This window comes from Miniopterus schreibersii, assembly GCF_964146895.1.
Source record: "Miniopterus schreibersii genome assembly, chromosome: 2".
Lineage (NCBI taxonomy): Eukaryota > Metazoa > Chordata > Mammalia > Chiroptera > Miniopteridae > Miniopterus > Miniopterus schreibersii.
In genome coordinates this window covers 15217499-15242772 of record NC_138102.1, presented here as the reverse complement: position 1 = coordinate 15242772, position 25274 = coordinate 15217499, and the positions used below count along the sequence as shown (strand labels likewise).

At 40.4% G+C, this 25274-nt stretch overlaps 2 protein-coding genes across 8 annotated transcripts in view; one reads left to right on the top strand and one right to left on the bottom strand.

The window, feature by feature from the left end:
• The window catches only part of GTF2E2 (general transcription factor IIE subunit 2), a 146664-nt gene that overhangs the window by 33509 nt on the left and 87881 nt on the right, over positions 1 to 25274 (top strand). For 2 of the 5 annotated variants that reach the window (XM_081129426.1, XM_081129423.1), the window contains exons 6-8: positions 882 to 975; positions 10040 to 10155; positions 11549 to 11680. In XM_081129426.1, coding sequence (XP_080985552.1) covers positions 882 to 975; positions 10040 to 10155; positions 11549 to 11665 — 327 coding nt within the window. In that variant the 3' untranslated portion in view covers positions 11666 to 11680. Of the gene's footprint in view, positions 1 to 881; positions 976 to 10039; positions 10156 to 11548; positions 11765 to 13450; positions 14674 to 25274 lie in introns of those variants that run through there. The other 3 variants (XM_081129424.1, XM_081129425.1, XM_081129422.1) reach the window with 3 other exon arrangements.
• Positions 23380 to 25274, bottom strand: part of RBPMS (RNA binding protein, mRNA processing factor) — a 159957-nt gene continuing 158062 nt past the window's right edge. For 2 of the 3 annotated variants that reach the window (XM_081129431.1, XM_081129429.1), the window contains one exon: positions 23380 to 24901. The gene's annotated coding sequence lies outside the window, so the exon portion shown is untranslated. The remainder of the gene's footprint in view (positions 24902 to 25274) is intronic. The other variant, XM_081129432.1, reaches the window with a different exon arrangement.

Below are 25274 nucleotides of genomic sequence, written 5' to 3'. Positions count from 1 at the left end.
GTTCTTATCACATAATATTGTATGATGAAGTCCTTCTTGTTGAATAACTAACTGGATAAAAATACTTTATTTCTATGTCTTTAGAAATATATTGTTCACTTACTGATCCTGAAGATTGAGATTATTCATCTGTGGTGGTGTCATCTAAACACTTAGAGTTTGAGGCTGCTTCTGTGATGACTTTACTGTTGTCATTGTTACTGGGAGTGCTGCTCTCAGACTCTTTGCGTTCTTGTTCTCATTCATTAATAATAGTGAAACATCTCAGGTTTTTTCTTGTCATTGCTCTAAGTAGTAGAAAATAAAAAATTCTGAATTGTCACTACGCTCAAGAAGGTTAAAGGCAACAAAGACTCTTTATTCTTTTATATTTCCTTGAAAGATGATGTAATACTTTGGACAGTGGAATAAGAAAACTGAAATATGGCTGTTTCATTATAGCATCACAGTCCTAGGTGATTCGATTATTCTCCCATTCTCTTATTTTAGCTTTTTAAAGCACAACTGGAAATAATTGAGGTGTAATGATGAGCTAGTAGCAAAATATTTCAAGGTAAAGTAAAAACACTAAGACCCTACCATTTTTCTGACTCAAATCATAATTGCCACACATTGAATTTATTCTGTTTTTAAAACATAAGGGTTTTTTTTGTACTTTGGAAGACATCTAAGGCTAAAAGTCTTGAAATACCGGTCCTTAATAATAGTCAGAACTGCTCAAGAAGGAAACTCAAGAACTAAAATTGGGACTAGTGAACCCTAATGGTATACTGAGGGTTAAAAGAAATGGGAATCCTTTGCTGTGTAAAAAAAAAAAAAATTGGTGGTGGTGATAGTGAAGTAACTTGGAGTTAACGGAAAAAATTTTCTGTATCTTTAAGGCTTTAGGGGACCAGATATTATTTGTAAATCGTCCTGATAAGAAGAAAATCCTCTTCTTCAATGATAAGAGCTGTCAGTTTTCTGTGGATGAAGGTAAGCCTTTCTGTATAAATACTTTCTTTAGGTTGCAAGTCTGTTATAAATTTAGGATAACAATTTATAATATAATACAGTTATAACCTAAATTTTATAATACTGTTTTTTAAAAATTTTTTTATCTTTATTGTTGAAAGAATTACAGATGTCCCCTTTTTCCCCACACTGACTCTTTCCACCCCGCACCCACTCCCCGCCCCAGGCCTTCACCACACTATTGCCTGTGTCCGTGGGTCATGCATATATGCACATAAATTCTTTGGTTAATCTCTTTCCTTCCACCCCCATCCCCACTCCCACCCCCACCCCCACCTTCCCTCTGAGATTCCTCAGTCTGTTCCATGCTTCCATGTCTCTGGATCTATTTTGTTCATCAGTGTATTTTGTTCTTTTATAAATGGTCTTGACAGTCATAGTTTAAGGGTTGCATCTATGATCATTATTATATCCCTCCTGGTCATATTAATTTACTTGAAGTCCAGCTTTATCTCATAGTACTATCTTAACCCCTATACCTTTTTAAAAATGTGATATATTTTTGCCCATTCTTACTTTATACCTGTCTTCATTTGTTTTAGACATTTCCCTTGTAGATGGTATATGGTTGGTTTCAACTTTTTGAATCAGTTCTGTCATTTTTATATACTATTTTTATTGTAGGATGTATTTATTCTCCCCATTACTTGGAAATTGTATGAGTTGGGGGGGTTCTGTGTGTGTGTGTGTGTGTGTGTGTGTGTGTGTGTGTGTGTGTAAAAAGTGGTTCTCTTTTTGTCTTTAAAAAATTTGCTTAAACTTATAGGTATCAGTTTATCAACTTTATTCTCTTTTTATTCCATAGTTGATACTTCCTGGGATTTTTGTTACAGTCTATTATTGTTTATTCATGAATCCATTTATTCAGCAAATATTTGTTTACAAAATTTATTTATTCTAAATGATATATATATATGTGATAAAGATATTAAACAAAAAGAGCAAGTGATTGAATGAGAAGGTATTCTAGTTTTCCATTGCTGTGCAACAGTTCACCCCCAATTTAGTGGCTTAAATAACAAGAACTTAATATCTGTTTTCATTCCATGTTTGGGTTCAACTGAGAGCAATTTTTATTTGGTATCTCTAAATATTTGTGTTTGCAGTCAAATGGCAGCTGGTGCTGAAGGCTCAGCTGGACTTGATGTCCGTGTGGCTGGCAGTTGACTGCTGGCTGAGAACTTGGTTGGGCTTCCTTATGTGACTCTGGCTTCTCACAGAAGGGCAGCTGTTTCTGAGAGGGAGTGTCCCAAGAGTGACCATTCTTAGAGACTAGATTAGTGTTTATTGTAAAAGGATATAACTCAGGACCAGCCAGGTGGAAGGGATGCACTGGGCAAAGTATGTGGGAAGGGCCAAGGACCTTCCATGGTCTCTTGGAGCACGCCAGTTCCCCCTCATCTTCATGTGTTTGCCAACCCGGCAGCTCCAACAAATTGTTACTGATCTCCTGTTACATGCCTCACTTATTTTGCTAAATGCAGGCGATTGTGGACGTAAGAAACATCGAAACCTGTAGAGAATTTTTATAAGAACTTATTTGAGCCAAACAGGATACACCTGGAAGCGAAATCACAATAGACTGAGATAAAATGCTTCCAAGAAATAACAGTTTGCACCTGCTTTTATGCATTTGGAACTATGGAATATTACATGAAGGTGGGAGAAAGCAGGGCAAGGATTGGATTGCAGGATAGTTAAGATTGTGTGTTCTCTTGAGGGTGGTCACGCTTTTGAAGGAAGGGTCTGAAAAGAAACCTTTCAAAGGTATTAATCTGGATGCACAGAAAACAATGGACGGGGCTTGCTTAAGACAGAGACAACCCTTTTACTGAAGAAGTTATATGACTACCCCCCATGACCCGCCCAGTTAGGAATTTATGATCAGATCACCATTGTGAGGTTACTTTCCATAAAACTTTTTTTTTTTTTTTTTGGGGGGGGGGGTGTCCATAAACGTGGTGGCTACAAATGGACTAATACAGGTATGATGCATTGGCAACTTGTATACCAAAATTGGTATTTTCCTTAAGTGATAAAGAATTCTCCTTAAAGATCTGAAAAATGCAAAGTGCAGCTTTCCTGTGATTTACAAAGGTTAATCATACTATATTCTATGTACATTAAACATTGTATGTTTCTAGAAAATCTAGTGTGTATTAAACCAATACAAAAGTAATTTTTTAACATAAAACAGAATTGGGTTCTAGGCTCAGTTTATCATTGTAAATTGGTATTTTTCATTAATCTGTATACTTTCTAGGAGTGATGGTTGGGAGGAAGCAGGGTTTTTCAACCTTGATGGTATTGATATTTAGAGGTAAATAGGTTTATTTGGTATCGGGGCTGTCACTGTATACTATAGAACATTTAGCAGCGTCCCTGGCTTCTTTAGATGCCAGTAGTGTACTTTTTCTCAAATTATAACGATCAAAAATGTCTCCGGACATTACCAAATGTTCCCTGGGAAGCAAATCGCCGGGGTTGAGAATTCTATTAAAGGTATAGCTTATGGCCCTGACTGGGTGGTTCAGTTGGTTGGAGTGTTGTCTTGTACACCAAAAGGTTGTGGGTTCGATTCCCGGTGAGGGCATACACCTAGGTGGTGGGTTTGATCTCCAGGATCAGGGTGCATGTGGGAGGCAACTGATTGATGTTTTTCTCTCCTCTATGTCCTCCCCCCCTCACACTGTCTCTCAAAATCAATTTTAAAGAAACCATATCCTCCCGTGAGGATTGAAAGAAAAGGAACAGCTTATGTTTATAAAATAGAGAAAGATTAAGATACTTTGTCTTCAAACTCCTTTTCATGCATTCAGCACATTGATTGAACAAGGGATATTAAAGTGAATAGGGAATGACATGAGGACACATACAGCAACGACATGCTGCATATTGTCATTGTGGTGTTCATACCGTGCTGTAAGGCCCTGGGGAGCAGTCACCCACAGGAGCCTCAGAGGTAAAGGTAAAGGCACTCTTTTTTTAGTTGAAAACATCAGTATTGCATAAATCACTAATTTTAAAAACTGAGTTTTTTGTTAATTATGTAAAGTATGTGTTTCCAGAAAAGTCCCATTAAAAGTCCTCTTAACATTTGTCTTCCTGTTTTTCTTTCTCTTTGTCTTTTTTTGTATTTTACTCCTCAAAATGCTTTCTCGATTTTATTAATAAAGATTTTTGCTCTAGCCCACAAGGTGGCAGTCTTAGCTATGAAGAAGAAATCTTATGTGAGCAAGCTTTCAGTCTCTTAAGATTAATCCTTTATCCTATCTGTAATAGAAGCAAATGTCCTAAAATGAGATATAGCGTGAGTAAGGAGAGAGTGTGTTGCATAGAAATTTAAAAAATCAAATAGATGAGTGAACACAGAATAGTTGGACCTGAGTGTGTGTCTTACTTCACCAAGGTACTTAGCATTTCCCTAAGTCAGGATCTTACTCCTTTAGGGGCAGTGTGAATGCAGTGGTCAAGAGGATGGTCTGAGCTCCCGACTGGCTTAGGCAAGATACTTAACCCCTGTCAGTCTAAGATTCCTTATCTATAAAATAGAATAATGGTATCTTGTAACCCCCCCCCCCCCAAGGTCCTTAAGAAGATTACATGAGTTAATATAAATAAAAGTGCTTAGAGCTTGGAATGGAACCTGGCACATAGTAAATAATAGTAACAGTAATGTTAGCTTTTGTTAGTAGCACTGAAAATATAAAATAGCACCAAAATACTAGGTGTTTTAATTTTATCTGGTTACTTATTTACCTTTACTTAACTATCTGGTTATTGATTCAGTGGATCTATAGTTTTGCGTTTGATTAGTCTGAGGCCACATTTGCACTGATCTTTTTTTTGTTATTAATCCTCATATGAGGATATTTTTTGAGAGAGTGGGAGAGAAGGGGACATTAATGTGAGAGAGACACATCGATTGGTTGCCTCCTACATTCACTCCCAACCAGGCCAGGGATCTGCAACCCAGGTACATGCCCTTGACTGGAAGTCAAACTTGGGACCCTTCGGTACTCGGTCCAACACTCTAACCACTGAGACACACCAGCCCGGGCTAGGTCATTATTATTGTTATTTTTTTAAATATATCTTTATTTTCAGAGAGAGGAAGGGAGAAGGAGAGTAAGATAGAAACATCAATGATTAGAGAGTCGTTGATCAGCTGCCTCCTGCACACCCCCTGCTGGGGATCGAGCCCGAAATCCGGGCACGTGCCCTGACCAGGAATGGAACCTCCATCTCCTGGATCCTAGGTCGATGCTCAGCTGCTGAGCCATGCCGGTTGTGCTGTCATTATTTTTTAATGACTATCTATATGCCATTCCATTTTTATGGTTGTACTTTAAAGCATTTCTCTGATGTTCCAACAGATAGAAATTTGGCTTTGTTTTTTGTTGTATTTTTTCTATATCCTATTACAAGTAATGCTCAATACTTGCACATAAATATATGTGCACTTACCTAATTTATTGTAGTTTTTTTGTGTTTTTTTTTAAGTAGAATTGCCGTGTCAAAACATAAGGCACATTTAAAAAATTTTCAACAGCTTGCATGATACCGTAAAGTTTGAACCAATTCTTTGGACCAGTTTACTTCATCACAGCAGTGTATGAGAAGGTATTCACTTCTTTACCCTCACCAGCACTGGATGTTTTTAGTTGACTTTGCCTGCTTTGTAGAAAATAAAGATTGTCCTGATTTTAATTTGTATTTTCTTGCAGTGATTTCATAAAATTAAAGAAAAACTAGTTATTTCTCTTAGTACCTCTGTCAGCTGAGTATTTTCTTTCCCCATATACATTAAAAAGTAATTAGACTTGGGATCCTGGGAAATCCTACCTCTAATATCAGGCCTGCCTTCCAGTGTTCATCTTAGGTATTTATGCAGCTGTAATACATTTACAGAGTGGATATAATATTTAAACACTGCAACAGCATTGAGCTAAGGAAAGGCAGGGATTAAAGTAGAAATGTTTTATTGAAAAAAACAGAGACATTGAAGGGTTCTTATCAGGGATTTTGCTCTGAAAGTAGTGCCAGTGACATTTCTTTTAGCAAAGAATGTAAATTTTGTTTTAATGTACTTGCAAGTCTATTTTGTCATGAGAACTTAGAGTGTTGTGTGTATATTTTTGGTGGTATATTATTATACAGATTAGCTTTCCAGACCATTGCTGTCGCTATTCTAGTGGATATTATTACCTTGGTGATGGTGTCATAAGGGGCCTGAAGCTCTGTACCTATCAAGTAGAAAAGTCAAAGTAGTTTACATTTTCAAGGAACTGAAATTTTGCAATGCTGGTAACATAGAGGCTTGGTAAAAATTGTATTGAATAAATTTTACCAATGAGTAAAAGGTGTTTTTATCATATGCATTTTTATTCTCTTTACCTTTTTTGATATACAGAGAGAAGCATACAGTATAATTGGTATACAATTACATCTTGTAACACTTCTTATAAATTAATGAATACAATTTTTACATGTTGATAGAAGTTAACAAGTCATGGTTAAAATTCCAGAACTATTCTTTTGTATGTGACATATTTCCTTCAATAGCTATGGTAAATTTGACATATAAAACTCTGGTTATGGTATACATTTTAAAACAATTTTGTGTGCTTTCTTGGAATTAGAAAAATGTTTTTATTACTGACTTAGAAGTTCAGCCTGAAGCTATTTTCTCTCATATGTACCCACTGCAAGCAGAGCTAGTCACATTGTTTTTAAAGTGTGGCTAAAAGGTCGGTGGGTGTGACTTCAAGCTTTCACTTAGTATAGAGAAAGCATTGTTCGCACCTTCACAACAACAACAAACCCTCTACAGCTGCAAATGTAAAGTTTTCTTGAATCTAGCAGAGAGCTGAGGTAGCAGGGCCACCATCTGACCCAAGATCTAAGTAAGCAAAGGCAAGCACTAAGGAAACATGGAATGGAAGGTCTTGTTTGCCTGGGACAGACAGAATGAACACCGCTCAGAAGAATTCAGTTGAGTTTTTTAATGAACTGCAAAGGCTTAGTGTGGACTAGCAAAAGAATATGGAACCCCTGGGGTCTGCAGACACGTGGGACTTTGCACCCATCTCCACAGACTTTATCTGATGCTTACAGAATGATAGGGGCTAGGGTTGGGATACTGCCCTCATTGAGCAGGCCTCAGAGGAGGGGAACAGTAAGTAGATGTTTTAGGAAAGATAACGAAGTTCTGTCTGAATCCTCCCTACCTCTCTCCTATGAGACCAAAGCCTTAAACTGCTTTCAGAGGGAACAGAAAGGAAACCCTCTACCTCCAGGAAAGGGGCGGGACTATGTGCTGGGTCCAGAACTTCAGCAGAGGGGGCAGGGCAGGAACACTGAGGAGGCCACTCCCCAGTCACCAAGGAACACAGTGCTTGCCTAAGACCAGACTTAATGAGAATATCAGAGAACTCCCACCCCCATACCAGGCTAACAGAAATGGCTTAGCAGTTAACAGTGGAATGTAGGAGGTACAAGAGTATGGAGGCTGACAGATCATCTTAGGTGCAGCGTAAAGGGAAGACCTAAAACCACAGGTTGAGAAAAACCCTCTGGCAAACAAGCCTCTACCCTAAACACATGTCTGGCTAGAGGAATTTGAAGCCTGTGGTGCATCATGGGTAACAATGGCAGCAACAAATTCCCAACCAAGCTCATATCCTGTCAATAGAATGACTCCACCTCCACACACGAAAGGCCTAGCAGAAGGAAAGGCGTACCCCTTTCCAGGCACTATTTACCTCAGTCTCAGCTGTTCTACTGAGGATATCCTGCTTTCAAAAAAAAACACATGAAAGCATAAAAAGAATCAAGGACAAGCAGTGCACTTTTGAGGCAAGGGGATGAACAGAATCATATATTCTCAGGACACAGATACTGGAACTATCAGACGTGGAATTTAAAATAACTCTGATTAATATGTTAAGCCCTCTAGTAGAAGAGGCAAACTTACATGATCAGGTATGATATTTTAGCAGACAGATACACATAACAAAATCAAATGAAAATTCTATAACTGAAAAGCACATTAACAGAGACAAAGACTGGCTTCATTAAGCTTATCAGTAAACTTGGCATGGCCAAGGAAAGAATCTTTAAACTTGAGGAGAGGCCAATACAAATGATCTAAACTGAAATGCAAAGAGAAAAAATACATGAAAAAATACAACAGAGCATCCATTAGCTTTGAGATAATTTAAAGTGGTCTGAATGTGTAATTAAGATCTCAGAAGAAGAGAAAGGGAATGGGACAGAAGAAATAATGGCCAAGAATTTTCCAAAATTAATGATAGACGACAAAACAAAGATGCAAGAAGCTCTGAGAATACGCAAGGCAAGATAATCCACCCTCCCCCCAAAACAAATGACAAAAGCGTCTAGGCATACCGTATTCATACTGCTGAAAATTGAAGAAGAGAAAATATTGAAGGTAGTCAGAGGAAAATGCTTATTATAGAGGAAAAAGGAGTATAGCAGACTTCTCATTTGAATCTATGCAAACCAAAAGAAAGTGCAGTGGTACCTTTTAAGGGCCAAAAGGGAAAAACTTTTCAACTCAGAATTCTGTAGCCAGCAAAAATAGTCTTTCAAAATGGAGAACTACTTTCAAAGTAATACTCTCTCGACATCACAGAAACAGAGAATTCATTGTCATCAGACCTGCGTTATTAGAAGTACTGAGGATGTTCTTCAGGCAGAAGGGATGTGATACTAGACAGTAACTTGGATCTATACAAATAAGTGAGAGTGCTCTAAATGGAATAAATGAAGGTAAATATAAAATTCATGTTTTTCTAATTTAAAAATGTTAAATCAATTTAAAACTTTCTTGTTTTTAATTGCTCTGAAAGATGATTAAAACAAAAACATTAGAAATGTATTTTGTGTTTAAAGCATATGTAATAGTAAAATTTATGACAATAGCTCAAAGGTCACGACAGAGTATACTATTACAACATCTTTACATGTGAGCTGGTATAATTTACTTGGAGCTGAAACAACATGGGAACTAGGAGCTCTAACACCCCCTCCCACCTGCAGTCGAAGAGCCAAGTGTAACTTCCCCCCCCTTTTTTATTTTTTAAAGAAGTTATCTTTATTGTTAAAAGTATTACAGATGTCCCCTTTTTTTCTCCCATTGGCCCCCTCCACCCTGCTGCTGGCCTTCACCACACTTCTCACTGTTGTCTGTGTCCATGGGTTATGCATATAAATTAGGTTAATTTCCCCACCCCAACCTCCCATCTCCTCCCTTAGTGTGTAACTTTCGACTCCTCAAAAACATAGCTACTGATACCCTACTATTGACTGGAAGCCTTACTGATAACATAAGCAGTCAATTAAACATGTATTTTATATGTTATATACTGTATTCTTACAGTAGAGAAAATTATTAAGAATATCATAAGGTTCATCTGGGAGTTTTTTCAAATTGTCACAAAGTCTCCAAAAATTTTTTTCAATATATTGATTGAAAAAAATCGGCATATAAATGGACCTATGCAGTTCAGACCGATGTTGTTCAAGGGTCAGCTGTAAACTGTATAGCTCCTCATTCCAGTATAAAATTGGTTCCCATTGTCCCTATTTGCTTCTTTTTACCAGTGGGAGAGGAAATGGAGTATACGGAGTTTAGAGGAGATGAGCAGGAATTTGAACTGTTTCAATGGAGAGAACTGATTTTTGGAATAAAAGGAGACTGTCCACTGCCTTTCCTTCCCAGGAAAGCAGGGAGGCCTTAAGCACATGTCCCTTCATTTACCATACTCTAAAAATAGAATATTACTGATCTGGTCTGTAAGGATGCAGTTCTGTTCTCAGGCCCTTCTGCTCCTCAGTGTCCAGCATTTGAATGTTGTCTCACTTCCTTTGTTTTTATAATGAAATCTCAGATGTGCTAATGTAGACCAGAGAAGATAATATTGGAGCCTGGATTTCCATCACTGAGATGCTGTAGCTGGTAAACATCTATTGTAAAGTATCTACTGTCTTGTTGGCACAGAGTTCCAGAAACTGTGGAGGAGTGTCACTGTGGATTCAATGGATGAGGAGAAGATTGAAGAATATCTGAAGCGACAGGGTATTTCTTCCATGCAGGAATCTGGACCAAAGAAAGTGGTATGTAATTGCTGGGGGAAAAATGTGATCCTTTGTTCTTTCAGCTGTTAGCCTGCTTTCTATTCTTTGAAGAGCAGGTAGACAGTTCTCCCTTTCAATTTTTTCTATGTCCTAATCCATTGATCTTAGTTGCAAATAAAATCATATGTGGTTTGTTAAGGGCCAGTGGATCTCTGCCCTCAAGTACTGCTCCCCCGGCGTGTGTGAGTTTTCCCCATCTGACTGCTCCTGTCCTAGCAGTGTCTGCTCTTCAGCACCAGCCGTAGCAGACTTTTTCTAGTGCTCACATATTGACCTCTCAGTTCTGATCTTGGCCTTTAAGGCTCTACTGGTGCACCCCACCCCCGCTCCGTACTCCAGTGAGCCCCGTGGTATTGGTGCTTGGCTCTTCCTTAGTCCTGATCACATTGCATTGTCCTTGTTGACTTTCAGATCCCTTTGGAACCAGATAATAGTGTCTTTGTAACCCTAAATCCTGCTTAGGGGAGGGATTTATAATGGGATGAAGACTTGTGAAATTGTCTGTTTAGCTAATTGACTATGTTAGTCAAGGACAAAAATGGGAAGTAGTTCACCAACGCTGTAGACTCTAGCTGCTGTACCTCTTTCCCTCTTTTTCTTATTCACCATCAGGCTGTGTAACTTGCCTTCTTTGTGACTTTTCCTGTGTGTGTGGTGTGTATGTGCACTGAATTTTTAGGGACTCCTTAATAAAGAAGATTTATTGCCAGTGATCTCCATGATTTAGTGTAATTGCAGTACTTCATGATTTTTTATCATTGTTTGGCTTATTGATATAATTAATTTATTTTTAATCCTCACCTGAGCATATTTTTTCCATTACTTTTCAGAGATAGTGGAAGGGAGGGAGAGAGAGAGAAGCAGAGAGAAAGAAACATCGACATGAGAGAGACACATCAATTGGTTGCCTCCCACATGTGCCCTGACTGGGGCCAGTGATCGAGCCTGCAACCGAAGTGCATGCTCTTGGCCGGAATTGAACCCCAGGACCCTTGAGTCCACGGGCTGATGCTCTAACCACTGAGCCAAACCGGCTAGGGCATGATGGATATATTTTTAAACCAGATAATAGTGATGAAGAACAAAGCTTTACTGCCTCTCTTTTTATCTACTTAGTGCCTAGAATAGTTCTGGGAAGTTTTTGTGCCAGCTCGTTTATTCTAGGTAGAGGTATACACATCATAACAGAGAGCACTGGTTCTTGTTTACGGTTGGGAGTGTGCTGTGGATTGGTGTGTATGAGGATGGCCTGCAAACCAGAAAAATGGGCCAAATACCCCGAACCTCTTGCTTCTGGTTTCTGGGCATCCTTAATAAATCCTTACCGCATTGCCCTCTGAGTAGCTGTTCCTGTTTTTACCTTTTCCTGTAGGCCCCTATTCAGAGAAGGAAAAAGCCTGCTTCACAGAAAAAGCGACGGTTTAAGACTCATAATGAGCACATGGCTGGCGTGCTGAAGGACTACTCTGACATTGCTCCTGGCAAATAGTGAACAGTTTTATAGGTGAGCAAAGAGTTACAAATACAAAGTCAAGATCTTTCTTGTTGACCCTGGGATCTGAAGACTGTCTTCCCATCCTGCTTCCTAGGACAGGAGAGGAGCAGTTCCGTTTACAGAACAAGTGTAAATTACCAAACTCAAAGCTTATTTTAATTGAATAGGCTGATGAGAAATGTGATGTTCCCTGTTAACTTCTGTTACTTCTTGGGGGAGAGGCACTTAGCATGGCATACAGGTGTCTGCTGTTTATCTCTCCTTCTAAGGGGTTCCTGGTTCCATTTTTCCTTTTATTCCTTTAGAACAAGTTTGCAGATAGTCTTGAATGCAATATCTGTTTATTCCAAAATAACATATTTATAATAAAATCATTGCCAAAGGAGCTCTGAGATACTAGATAATTCAGTTTGTTTTTTTCATTCTTGGCAATGGCAGTTGGCAGCTCGGGCCTTTAACTCCCACGTGGTGTGTGTTTGGGGTGTGTTGGAGACTGTGACCCGTACTGTGTTGCTGAGCATATGGATTTCATAGTTAGAACACAAAGTGTGCCTCTTGTTAGCAAGTGAAGAGGTAAAGATACACTACATGTGATATTTAATGTTTTCTTTTAAAAGGGTAAATCAGAATTTAGCATCTTGGATTTTGCAAGTCATTGTCTCATGCCACCAAAGGTAGATAGAGTCATCTTGCCATCCTGAATATCAGCTTTGCATCCCAACCCTTAGGGTTTGACCTGAAGTTCTTCTGGTGAAGAGTTTTTTCTTTCCTCATTACTGGCCATTGTTCACCAGAGCCATTGTCAAATGGGTTCTTCAGAGTTGTGATGTCTTACAGGAAATCTTTGTGGTCATTCTAGCCTTCTGTGGAAAACTGCCATTTTTCTTATCTCTACCTGTGATATGGTCTGTGGTGGTTCGAACTTGGTGGGTTGATTGTTACAGTCCTTATGTCACAAATTAAAATTGTAGTGTATTATAAAAACGGCTCGGTGTTCTCAAAAAGGGTATCATGGTACCCCAAAGCAGTACGTACTTTGTGCATATGACAAGGAGTCCTTTTTGCAGCTTTAGTTCTTTTAATCTCTTCTTTTTACTTCTCACCTGCATTTACAGTGTCATTGTTTACCTCTTTCTTACATCCAAGCCCCAAAACATGGCATGCAAAGATGTAAAACTGAGGCTCAAAGCATAATGATTTGACTTACATATATCATGAAATTGTTACTACAATAAGTTTAGTTAACATCCATCATCTCACATAGATACCAAAGATGGTTTTGTTTGTGTTGAGAAATCTTAGGATTTACTCCCTTAACTTTCATATATACCATACAGCACTGTTAACTATAGACATCATATTGTACCTTATATCCCTTGTACTTATTTATCTTATAACTGAAAACTTGTACTTTTTAACTATCTTCATCTAGTTTCCCCTCCCCCGTTTCCCACCTCTGGTAACCACATCTGATCTCTTTTTGATGAGTTTGGATGTCTTTTTTTAGATTCAACATGTAAGTGAGGTCGTACAGTGTTTCTCTTTCTCAGCCTGACTTATTTCACTTAGCATACTATCTTCAGGGTCCATCCATGTTGTTGTAAACAGCAGGATTTCCTTCTTTTTTATGGCTGAATAATATTTCACTGTGGATATATACACATCATCATCTTTATCCATTCATCTGTTGATGGACACTTAGGTGGCTATTGTAAATAATGCTGCTATGAACATGGGGATACAGATATCTATGTGACATAGTGTTTTTATTTCCTTCAGAAATAGTCCCAGAAGTGGAATTGCTGAATCATAGGGTGGTTCTACTTTTAATTTTTTTAATTGATTCTAGTGAGAGAGGAAGTGAGAGAGAGAAACATCAACTGGAGAGAAACATTGATCGGCCGCCTACTGCACGTGCCCCAACCAGGGATCGAACCTGCAACCCTGGCATGTGCCTTGACCAGCAGTTGAACCCGAGACCTTTCTAGTGCATGGGAAGACACTCTGACTGACTGGGCCACCAGTCTAGGGCGCAGGGTGATTCTACTTTTAATTTTTTGAGGATGCTTCATACTGTTCTCCATAGTGGTGGGCAGAAACTTTTTAGTTTGTCTAATTTTCATTTTGTTCCTTGTGCTTTAGGTGTCATATCTAAAATGCCATTGTCAAGACCCATGTCAAGAAGCTTTTCTTTTTTTTTTTTTTAATATGTTTCTATTGATTTCAGAGGAAGAAGGGAGAGGGAGAAACATTGATCAGCTAGCTGCCTCCTGCACACTCCCTACTGGGGATCAAGCCTGCAACCCGGGCGTGTGCCCTGACCAGGAATTGAACAGTGACCACCTGGTGCATGGGACAGTGCTCACCCAACTGAGCCACACTGGCTGGGCTGGGCTCAAGAAGCTTTTTTGCTCTTTTATTCTAGGAGTTTTATGGTTTCTGGTCTTATATTACTATGGCTTCATAATACAGCTTGAAATCAGGAAGTGCGATGCCTCCCATTTTTTTCTTCTTTCCTAGGATTGCTTTGGCTGTTTAGGGTCTTCTGTGGTTTCATACACATTTTAGGATTGTTTTTATGCTTCTGTAGAAAATACCACTGGAATTTTGATAGGGGTTGCATTGAATCTGTAATTGGCTTTGGGTAGTAGGGACATTTTAATAATGTTATTTCAATCCATGAACACAGGATGCCTTTCCATTTATTTGTGTCATCAGTTTCTTTTATCAAAGTCATGTAATTTTCATTGTGGAGCTCTCTAACCTCCTCGGTTAAATTTATTTCTAAGTATTTTATATTTTTCATACTGTTGTAAATGGGATTATTTTCTTTATTTCTTAGATAACTTGTTAGTGTATAAGAATGCTACTGATTTTGTATGTTAATTTTTTATGCTGCAACTTTACTGAATTTATTAGATCGAATAGTTTTTTTGATGGATTCTTCAGAATTTTCTCTATATTAAAATCATGTCATCTTCAAATAGAAACAATTTTACTTTTTCCTTTTCAGTTCTGATGTCTTTTATTTTTATTTTTTTTAAGGAAACTTGAGTTGCTTTATTTAGCTTCCAATTTCTGGGAGGCTCAAGAATTATAATTATTCTGGACAACAAAAGGAAATAAGACTGTGCTTATAGATCTTTTTCTGCCATATTCTTTCTGTAGGGTTGCTGTTTTATTGTTGCCTTTCTGTTACATGGATGTACACACCAGGTGTTAAAAAAAAAACAATACATTGTACAATTAAGCACCACACCTTTTATTTCTTTTTTCTCACCTGACTGCTTTGGCTGGGAATTTCTGTTCTGTGTTGACTAAGAGTGGTCACCCTTGTCTTGTTTTTGCTCTTAGAAAAAAAGCTTTCATTATTTCACCATTGAGCATGATGCTAGCTTTAGGCTTGTCATGTATGGCCGTTATTATGTTGAAGTATGTTCTGTACCCACTTTATTAGGAGTTTTTATCATGAACGCATATGAGTTTTATCAAATGCTTTTTCTGTGTCTTTTGACATAATCAGGATTTTTTTGTCATTGTATTGATGTGATGTATCACATTGATTAATTTGCATACATTGAACCGTTCTTGCATCCCAAATATAAATCCCACTTGATCCTGATAAATGATCTTTTTAATGTGCTACTGTATTTAGTTTCCTGGTATTTTACTGAGAATTTTTGAATCTATATTGATGAGGGAGAGTGGTGTGTAGTTTTCTTTTCTGGTAGTGTTCTTTTTTATCTTTAGTATCAGGATAATGCAGGCCTTGTAAAATGAGTTTGGGTGTGTTCCCTTCTGTCTGTTTGTTTTTTGTGTTTTTTTTAAACGTATCCTTATTGATTTCAGAGAGAGGAAAGGAGGGAGAGAGAGAGAGAGACATCAATGATGAGAGAGTCATTGATTGGCTGCTTGGCCCGCAACCCGGGCATGTGCCCTGACTGGGAATCGAACTCCGATCTCCTGGATCCTAGGTCGATGCTCAACTGCTGAGCCACGCCCGGCCGGGCCTCTTTGATTTTTTTGGAAGAGTTTGAGAAAGATTGGCGTTAATTCTTTAAATGTTCAGTAAAATTCACCTGGGAAGCTATCTAATCCTGAGCTTTTCTTTATTGGGAGATTTTAAATTACCGATTCAATCTCCCTACTAGTAATTGGTCTGTTCAGATTCTTTATTTCGTCCTAATTTCAGTCTTGGTAGGTTGCATGTTTCTGAGAATTTTTCCATTTTTTTTCTAGATTATCCAATGTTAGAGTGTAATTGTAGTATAATAGCCTTTTATGATTCTTTGTACTTTTTGTTGTATCAGTTGTAGTGTCACCTTTTTCATGTATAATTTTATTGATTTGGGTCCTCTCTTTTTTTTCTTTGATAAGTCTAGCTAAAGATTTGTAAATTTTATCTTTTCAAAGAAAACCAACTCTTTAGTTTTGTTAGTCTTTCCTATTTTCCCATTCTCTATTTCATTACTTCTCTAATTTTTTTAAATGTTTTTTATGGATTTCAGAGAGAGGAAGAGAGAGGGAGAGAGAAAGAAACATCAATGATGAGAGTCATTGATTAGCTGCCTCTTGCACACCCCCTACTGGGTTGGGTATCAAGGTTGTAACCCGGGCATGTGCCCTGACCAGGAATTGAACCACTGGTTCATTGCTCAACCACTGAGCCATGCTGGCCAGGCTCTCTAATCTTTATTTCTTGTCTTCTGCTAACTTTGGGATCCATTTGTTCTTTTTCTAGTTCATTAAGGCATAAGAGTGAGGTTGTTTCTTAATGTGTTTATTGCTATGACCTTTTCTCTTAGAACTGCTTTTGCTGTATCCTATGTTTTGATATATTGTGTTTCCATTTTCATTTGTCTCATACTTTTTTGTTTCCCCTTTAATTTCTTCTTTGATCCATTGGTTATTCAGGAGAGCGTTGTTTAATTTCCATGTATTTGTGAATTTTCCAGTTTTTCTTGTTACTGATTTCTAGTTTCATACCGTTGTGGTCAGAGAAGATACTTGGTATGATTTCAGTCTTCTTGAATTTGCTAAGACTTGTTTTGTGGCCTAACATGGCTTATACTAGAAAATGTTTCATGTGTACTTGATAAGAATGTGTGTTCTGTTATCTGCTAGAGTGTTCTATATATATGTCTGTTAGATCAGTTTGCTCTATAGTGTTGTTGAAATCCACTTATTGATTCTGTCTGGATGATCTAGCCATTGTTGAGAGTGGGGTATTAAAGTTCCCAACTATTATTGTATTGCTGTTTATTTTTTTTAGCTCTGTTAGTTTTTTTTTAAAATATATATTTGGGTGCTTCAGTATTGATCCCTTTATCATTATATAAGATCTTTGTCTCTTTGGATACTAGTTGCTTAAAGTATCTGTTTCCATTCCTTCACACTCAGTCTATATGTTAAGGTTTAAGTGAGTCTCTTGTAGGCATTTTGGATCTTCTTTGCTTGTCCATTCAACCATTCTTTGTATTTTGGTTGGATAATTTTATCTGTTTATATTTAAAGTAATTATTGATGGGTAAGGACTTACTGGTTTTTGTGGTTTTCTGGCTGTTTTGTAGATCCATTGTTCCTGTTTCATATCTTGGGTCCTTTTTGTATTTTGATATGTTTTGGTATCAGTATGCTTTGACTTTATGATGTTATTTTGTATAATTACTGTAGGTTTTTCCCTTATGGTAGCCATGAGGCTTACATAAAATATCTTAAATGGGTAATGCTTCGAATTAGTTTTCCTGCCTGGTGCAGTGGGAGAACCAGCTCCAAAGTCGATAAGGGTCTTTATGGTCTTGACTCAAACTGACCACGCCGCAAGTTCTGTGGCCAAACAGGGACACTAGATTTTCACTGCAGACTCTCTGCACATTATGGGTATGCAACTTTATAGGTGTTCTGGCCAGGTTTTCTAGTCTTGTGGGGCTGGGGATATTACTCAGCTCGCATGCCAAGGTGTGATGGACCCTGGCATGGGAAGTCCCCAAGGTACCCTGATCAGGACTTCTGGTTGGGAGGGGACAGGAGCTACACTCAGTAGTGGGTGGGTCCATGACTTAGCTCCCTGTCTGGACAGAGCCAGGAACCCTGCATGTGTGGCACTGGTTTTGCAGGTGATCAGTTCTGCTTGCCTCTGATCTGCTCGAGCATTGCCGAGCCATGCAGCTTCTAAGTGTTCTTGCCAGTCTTTCTGGTCAGGCAGGGCTGGGAGCTTCACTCTGCAGTGGGTAGGTCTATAACTCAGCCCCCCTGCCTGGCAAGGGCAGACCAGCTCCAGGGCTGGCAAATTTCTTTGTTTGAGGACCCAAATCAGGCAGACCTGCACCCCACTGATTTCCTTGGTGGGACTGTGACATCTACTTGGTTCTGCAGATGAGCAGAGATGTTGGTTGGGATTATTACAGTCATGAGCTGCTTAACGACAGGGATGCTTTCTGAGAAATGTGTTATTAGGCAGTTTCGTTGTTGTGCACACTTAACAGTGTACTTACACAAACCTAGATGGCATAGCCTGTTACTGTCATTGTATGTGCTGCACATTTATACCACTGATAATGCACTGGGTTTGTTTTCACCAGCATCGCCACAAACACGAGTCGTGCATCGCAGGCATTATGATGTAGGAATTTTTTAGCTCCGTTATAATCTTACGAAACCACTATCTATGTGCGGCCTGCTGTTGACCAAAACGTCATTATGCTGTGCGTGACTACTTGAGCGCTGCAGGTAGGAGTTCAGTCTGCCAAGAACTCAGTGCTGGTGGATGCAATTCTTCTCCCCTTCTCTACTGCAGTCAGATTCCCAGTGGTTAATTTCCCTGCAGTTCCGTGGGGCGAGATTGAAGGGGGGCTCTTAAGAAGTGACTCAACGCTGGGGCAGCTGGATGTCCACCCTGGGAACTCTTTCCTGTGAGGAACTGCAGGCTGAGGGGAGACCTCTCAGTGTGGTGCTGCTGTGGCCTGGGGGAGCAGCAATGCGGTTAGTATGGAACTGCTCCTCATACCTTCTGAGATGGTCTGTCTTGGTCCTTGTGGTGCAGAGTAGTGCTTCCACGTCACCATGTTCTCGAATTCTCTCAGTGGTGTCTCCTCCATGAATGGTGGTTAGTTTTCTTGTGAGGGGGAACAAAGTCAGGAACAACCTATGTTTTCATCTTGGGGATATCACCTGTCACCATCTGTGTTGGTTATATCTGGAAATGCATTTTGGACATCTCAAACACTTCGTCTTGTTTTGCAAGGAGATGGATATCATTGCCTCCACCACAGGTTTTAAGATGAGATGCTTGCTTATGGCCAGCTGTGTATTACCAGTGGTTTCTAGCTAAGTCTGTTCTCGTCAGTATCTTGTGAGCTGGCCTTATAGTTGATTTCAGCTATTTTGTCTAAACTCATTTCGGAAACGAGGAAATTGAGATTTAGAGAGGTAAAACATCTTACTAAATTGTGACGCAAATTCTGTAGCTTTACCTCATTCACTTGTATTTTCTTGTGTTAAGCTTTGATGTTCTTTGCCTCCTACATGGAGGGGAAATCCCTCCATATACCCCATGTTGAGCTACTGGGATTGGGTCATCTGGTGACATCTGGGGAGGAGTATAGTCTTTGTAGGAAATTGTGGTAGCCCAATGGTGTTTGAAGGTTGTGAAAAAAAGGAAGAAGAGGCTTTTACCAGTTCTCATCTTAAATGACATCCACTACAAATTTAAGTTAAAGTTGCAGTCATGCTCTTGTGTCTGCCCCTTTCTGCTGGGTCTGCTGGCCGTTTAGAAATAAGTGGGAACAGGCATAGCTGGTGCATTAACAGGTTAGTCTGTGTGCATTTTGATCTATAATTCATCAGTCATTTGAGACTTTTAAAAGAGGATAGCTAAAGAAGTATATATTTGAGCCTAGACCAAGCATAAGAAATGAACCTTTGGCTGTTGCTGTCACAGCCTGTAAGTGTGGCCAGATGATGGTGGGACTCTGGGGACAGAGGAGCACTTGACTATTCTTAACAAGCCAGAACCAGCATTTATGCCCTGCAGCAAGGCTGGAATATTGTGCTAGAGACAGCAGAGGTGACCTGCCACCAATGCATTGCTGTCCTTGGGGCTTCATGTAGGACAGTCTTCTCTTCCCAGTGTGTGTGTGTTTTTGTTTTTCTTAAACTTCACCTGAGGGTATTTTTTCCCATTGCTTTTCAGAGAGTAGAAGGGAGAGAGTGAAAGGGGGGGAGGGGAGAGGAGACAGCAACAGACACTGATTGGGTGCCTTCCAAACTCACCTTGACTGGGGCCGGGGATGGAGCCTACAGTCAAGGTATGTGCCCTTGGCTGGAATCGAACCCAAGACCCTTCTATCCGCAGCCGACGCTCTTATCACTGAGCCAACCTGGCTAGGACCCGGTGTGTGTTGTGTAGGCTTCTCCTGAGGAAGCAGATGTTCTGTGGAGGTGGAGCGGTGGAAGACCAACGACCTCCGGAAACCAGTCCTCAGAATAACTGAACCTTGGGACCCCTTCCCCAGTCGTGGTGTGCACACGCGCACATGCACATGTGTAGAGTGAACGCACTTTGGAAACAGGTAGACTAGACCCTGGGATTGTGCTTCTGACCTTCCTTCTGGCAATAGTTAAAAAAAAACAGCACATTTTCCTTCATAAAAGGATTTCCATTACAAGTAAACGTGCTGGTGCCCTCCAGCAGAGTGGCAAGGCTGCCGTCACAGGCCTCTTTGGACAGTTAGGCCTGTTGAACTGGTTCAGCTCCCCTGGTTTGGATGTGGATCACCACATTCCTGTGACTCAAACCATGCGGTTTCAAGACCCTGTGAGAACCCAGTGAATTTCAGCCACCCAGAACTTTGCAGGGGTCATACTTCAAAGGACATTCAACCCAAACTTACCTTGAAATAAGTGAAAACACAGAAGGGTACCAACAGGAGGGAACTGAGTAAACTGTAGCCTGAATTTGGCAGGACCTGTACCAGACACACCCCAAAAGCAGGTTTATCTTGCACTCAGCTGTTGTAACAATTTGAACTTTCTTGCTGACCCACTCACACCCAAACCCTGCATTCTAGTTTTAGAGAAGCGCTCTTTTGCCCAGGCAAATATTTTAACTTGAGCATCATTTCTCATTCAATTTAGGCATGTCTTTTTGTTTAGAAGACAAGTTTGAGGTGAATATGAGCCTCTGGCCTAAGTTTCTAATTTAATTGTGTTCATTAGCATGGTCAGTTTCACTTGAATTTTAAGCGAGAGGTGTGTGAGCAGTGGAGTGTGGAAGGCTTCACTGCTGTCTTTATTTGTGGTCATAGCAGGCTATGGTTTGTGGGAACAGGGCCTCCCCTCCTCCCTTGCAAAGCAGGGAGCAGTACAGTGGGTACTCTGGAAGTGCTGGTAAAATAGAACCTTTGGGTTTACTGGAGAGCTATGCAGAGAAGATAAAATGGGGAAGAACTGTCGTGGCATATTGGCATCTTTAGGCCGTGAGGTGGTTAGAGCCAGGTCAGTCAGTTTAGGGGAGAGTTAATACTGTTTTAGCATGTCTAGGCAGATGGGAGCTCTACTGTGGCAATTTAAAAATTTTCCCAATCTGGGGGCCTTATTCAGCTAGCTGATTACATACAGTTTGCACTATAACACTCCTTAGTTTTAGTGTAGGCGTTTTGAGTACCGGTATTTCAGATAACACCTCGCTAGTGACATATTCTTCTGCCTTCTAAGAATGTTGTAAAATTGTCACAGGAAGGTGTGATATAGTGGATTAAGAGTTGACGTGTAAGAGCAGCCATGCACCAACACTCTTAAAACTGGGTACGGATGCTGTTCTCTAGGTGCTGGACATCCCAGTGACATGGAAGGCTGTAGGGAATGTGCACATAGTCCCAGCACCAAGCATGCTTGGTCAGAGCACCCGGAAATACCGGTCTATTCTTCTGTGTCACCCTGACACAGACAAGCGTTCTTGTGTATTGAGATACAGAATTTGGGGATGTTAGCCAGCCCCTCGGGAATGTTCCTTATGCTGCACAACTCAGAGCCCAGAGGTGCCATGGGGTGCTGGGTTTGGGGAACCTGAGATGAAAGCAGAAAGAATTACATGTTGGTCCCATAGAACGTCCAACATATATGCAAACACTGGGTCTAGTGAGTTTGAAGCCTAGATATGATTAACTGGAATTCTAACTTTCATTTTCCAGGTTCCTTTTAATTTGTAATTTTGTTAGAGGTAGAAGGTATAGCATAGCGTGTAATACCAGATGCCAGTTTAGTCTTATGTTCACAAGGGACATATCTTCCCCTCCCAATAGAGAGGGTTCACTTGGTAACAAAAGAAAAAGATGGTTTAGTTCCCATTTTTGTGGTGCCTACAAACTGGGACTGTATGAATGTAAGCAAGAGGGAACAAACAGACCTGTTTTCTCTTATCCCAAGTTCCCAATTCTAGCACTCTTCATGCTCAGTAGAGTGACAGAAAAGGCAGTTTTTCAGACTGTAATGAAGCTGGTATCCAGCTGAGTGGTCAGTGGGCACATATCTGGAGTTCATAAGCACCACACAGGCTTGTCACTTGCAGATCACTGATGACCATGAGCATGGTGGTGGCTGGAGCACTCACTCATCCATCCCAAGGCCCCTTGTGAAAAGTCATATGGAAGTGACTTGCTCAGGCAGTGACTGGGACGAGGGTGGCCCAGGGTAGACAGGAGAGGCAGTATATCTCCTTCAGGGGGTGATGCCCTCAATTCCTAGGTTGTCTGGCCAATCTCTGGTGCCTTTGAGTAGGAAGGACACAGACGGGCTGAAGGCAAAGCCGCATGATCAAGCCTGCCCTGGAGCCATGCTGGTGTGGCCTCCACAGCCTGGGAAGAGCTGAGAGTTGGTTTTCTACTCTATTCCTGGCCTCCAGGGTATTGAAAGGCTCTGATGGGACCTGCTTTTGGTGATGTGAGCTCCAAACACTGAACTAATGTCAGTGCCCAACAAGACTGATAGTTAGTAGTAGTTGTTGTTATTACTTGGAATTGAGCACTGTGCGTTCCCCCCCTTTTGGGGAAAGAGAGGTTGGTGAGAGTGTATATAAGAAATGTTTCTATCATCTTGGCTATCAGTGCTTGGTTATCAATTATATTAAGTTAGCAGAAAACCATAAATGACTATAGATTTCAGATGATCTGAAGCTAAGCTTTGTAGGCTGAGGTGGCTGTGAAGAGTAAAAGGCATCGCCTGGCCGGGCGTGGCTCAGGGGTTGAGCGTCGACCTAGGATCCAGGCGATCGGTGTTTGATTCCCGGTCAGGGCACGTGCCCGGGTTGTGGGCTGCAGCCGATCAATGACTCTCTCATCATTGATGTTTCTATCTCCCTCTACCCCTCTCCTTTCCTCTCTCTGAAATCAATAAAGATATATTTTTTTAAAAAAAAAAAAAAAGAGTAAAAGGCATCAGTAGAGGTATGTGGATCTACCATGAGCTCCTCCTGCCAGGTCAGGCTCTGTAAGGGCCGCAGCCTAAGGCATCGGTGTTGCTCACCAAGTGCCCACAATAGAGGCATCTGTGGAGGTTATTTTCTGACTCTCCCAGCCCCGCCTCCTTCCTTAGTCTCTCTGTCCTTAGCTTTGTCAAGGCCTGAAAATGGGAAAGAAATCTGCTGGTCCCTGGTCTGCAGTGTGGTTTGCTCTTGGTAGATCTTGCAAAAAGAAATTTGCCAAGCAATGGTGTGACGGCTGGGATAAGCACTTTATTTTTTAAAATGACAATAGAAAAGTACCTTTAAACAGTTTATAAAAGCATAATAGGCTGTGTGGAAGTTGCTGTTTACCTTAGAAACAAGAGTATAGAAGTCTCACCGAGAGCCAGGTGGCACTGAAGGCATATGAGGGCTTGAACACAGCGCCCCCACACTACTGTAAGTGCCCCTTTGCTTCATTTATACAAGGGTGAGAGCCCCTCTTCCCTGGCCCTTCTGGTTGTTTTTTGTGTGTGTGTGTGATGACCTTTAAAAGCTTCTTGACATGTTTATTTCTAATGGAAAATAATGAAGGAAACCTGAATCAATATAATTATTAAAACATTGAAGTCTTTAGCATATGAGCAGATCAGTTAAGAAAGACTGTGATCATGTTTAGCTATATCAGCAGATGAAATTCTTAGGTCAATGTGTTTTTACACATGGTTCTTCTATAAAAAGGGCGGGGGGGGGGGGAGACTGAGTGGTTCCAGAACTGCCAGCTTACAATGCAAGACATTTTGTTTTGAAGAAGTCTTGAAGGAGGCTGCCCAGTATTCATTCCCCACGCCCACTGACTGCACTGCCTCTCCATGCCAGTGTGGTAGAAGTGTCCTTGTGAGCACACAGTTTTCAAGACCATGTTTTAAATGGCTCATTGGGCATGGTGCTGCCAGCACTCAGGAACACCAGCTCAGCCAATGTTTTGCTAAATCACCTGGGAGGCATGAGCTGCTCACTGCAGCCATGCAGGGTGGGCAAAGCCAGCTTCCTCCTGAGGCAGCGCTGGTCACCCTTCTCAGTGAGGCCAACTCTGCACTGGGGGTTATGCACTGGAGCTCAAAGAGTGTGTGCGTCACCTCGAGCTGCCAGGGTTCTCTAAGGGCACATTCTCATCAGGAATTGGTACCAAGGAAAAGCTTCTTTGCCCAGCTGTGAGCATGTCACCATGGTGGAAGCTCCTGGAGGCTTTTGATGGTCTTGCAGGGTGGCCTGGACCCGTGAGCGAACACCTAGTACTGCAGACAGCACAGCTCTAACATCTAACACCTTTCTCATTCACCCTGGACCCGGGACAGGCACAGGTTTCTATACATTCACAGTATGATTCTGGAAATTTTCATATTTAAAAACATGCCTCAAACATGCAGATTTTAGAGGGGAAAAAAATAGATATTTTTAATTACAGGCATTCAAAAGTCAAGCACAAAAACTGTGATCCAACCCAGTGTAAGATCATCCATCCTGTCATACTTCAATGTTTGGTATAAAAATACTCACTCTTGGTTTTACTGTTGACACCTTTTATGTTTTGTTTGAAAATATCTCCAAACTATACAAAAATGTATGTCAGACCATGCGTTCACAAATAACACACTATTTATTACAGTTATACAGTGTAAAAGAGTAAAACATTTTTATTATATTTTTTTTCTTCGAGAAAAAACAGATGTGTGATAGAGGCTGTGGCAAAGTCTTGAAGGGATCAAAACTGGGCAAGGTTTCTTTCAAACCTGAAAGAAAAAGAAATGTATGAAGAAAGTGGATTTCAGAGTGTGTGTAGTAATTAATGCCTCCCCACTGCGGGGTTGTGCATGGAGACACCTGTTGCTAGAATTCATGCTCTAGAAACTTGCACCTGGGGAAATTCTTGGTAATCCCTTACGAAAGTGTAGGTGTGTGTATGTCAGTGTGGAATGAATTTACTGATTCGCCAAGTAAAGACCACACAAGAGTACCGATGGCCTAACCTCAGATATATAGGGAGTATATTTAATTTTCATTTATGTCTTACTTACTAGAAATTTCCAATACCACCTTACCCTGCATTTGCAAGGAAATGCTCATACTTGTCTTGCTTTGTGGTAGGAAAAGGGGCCTTGGAAA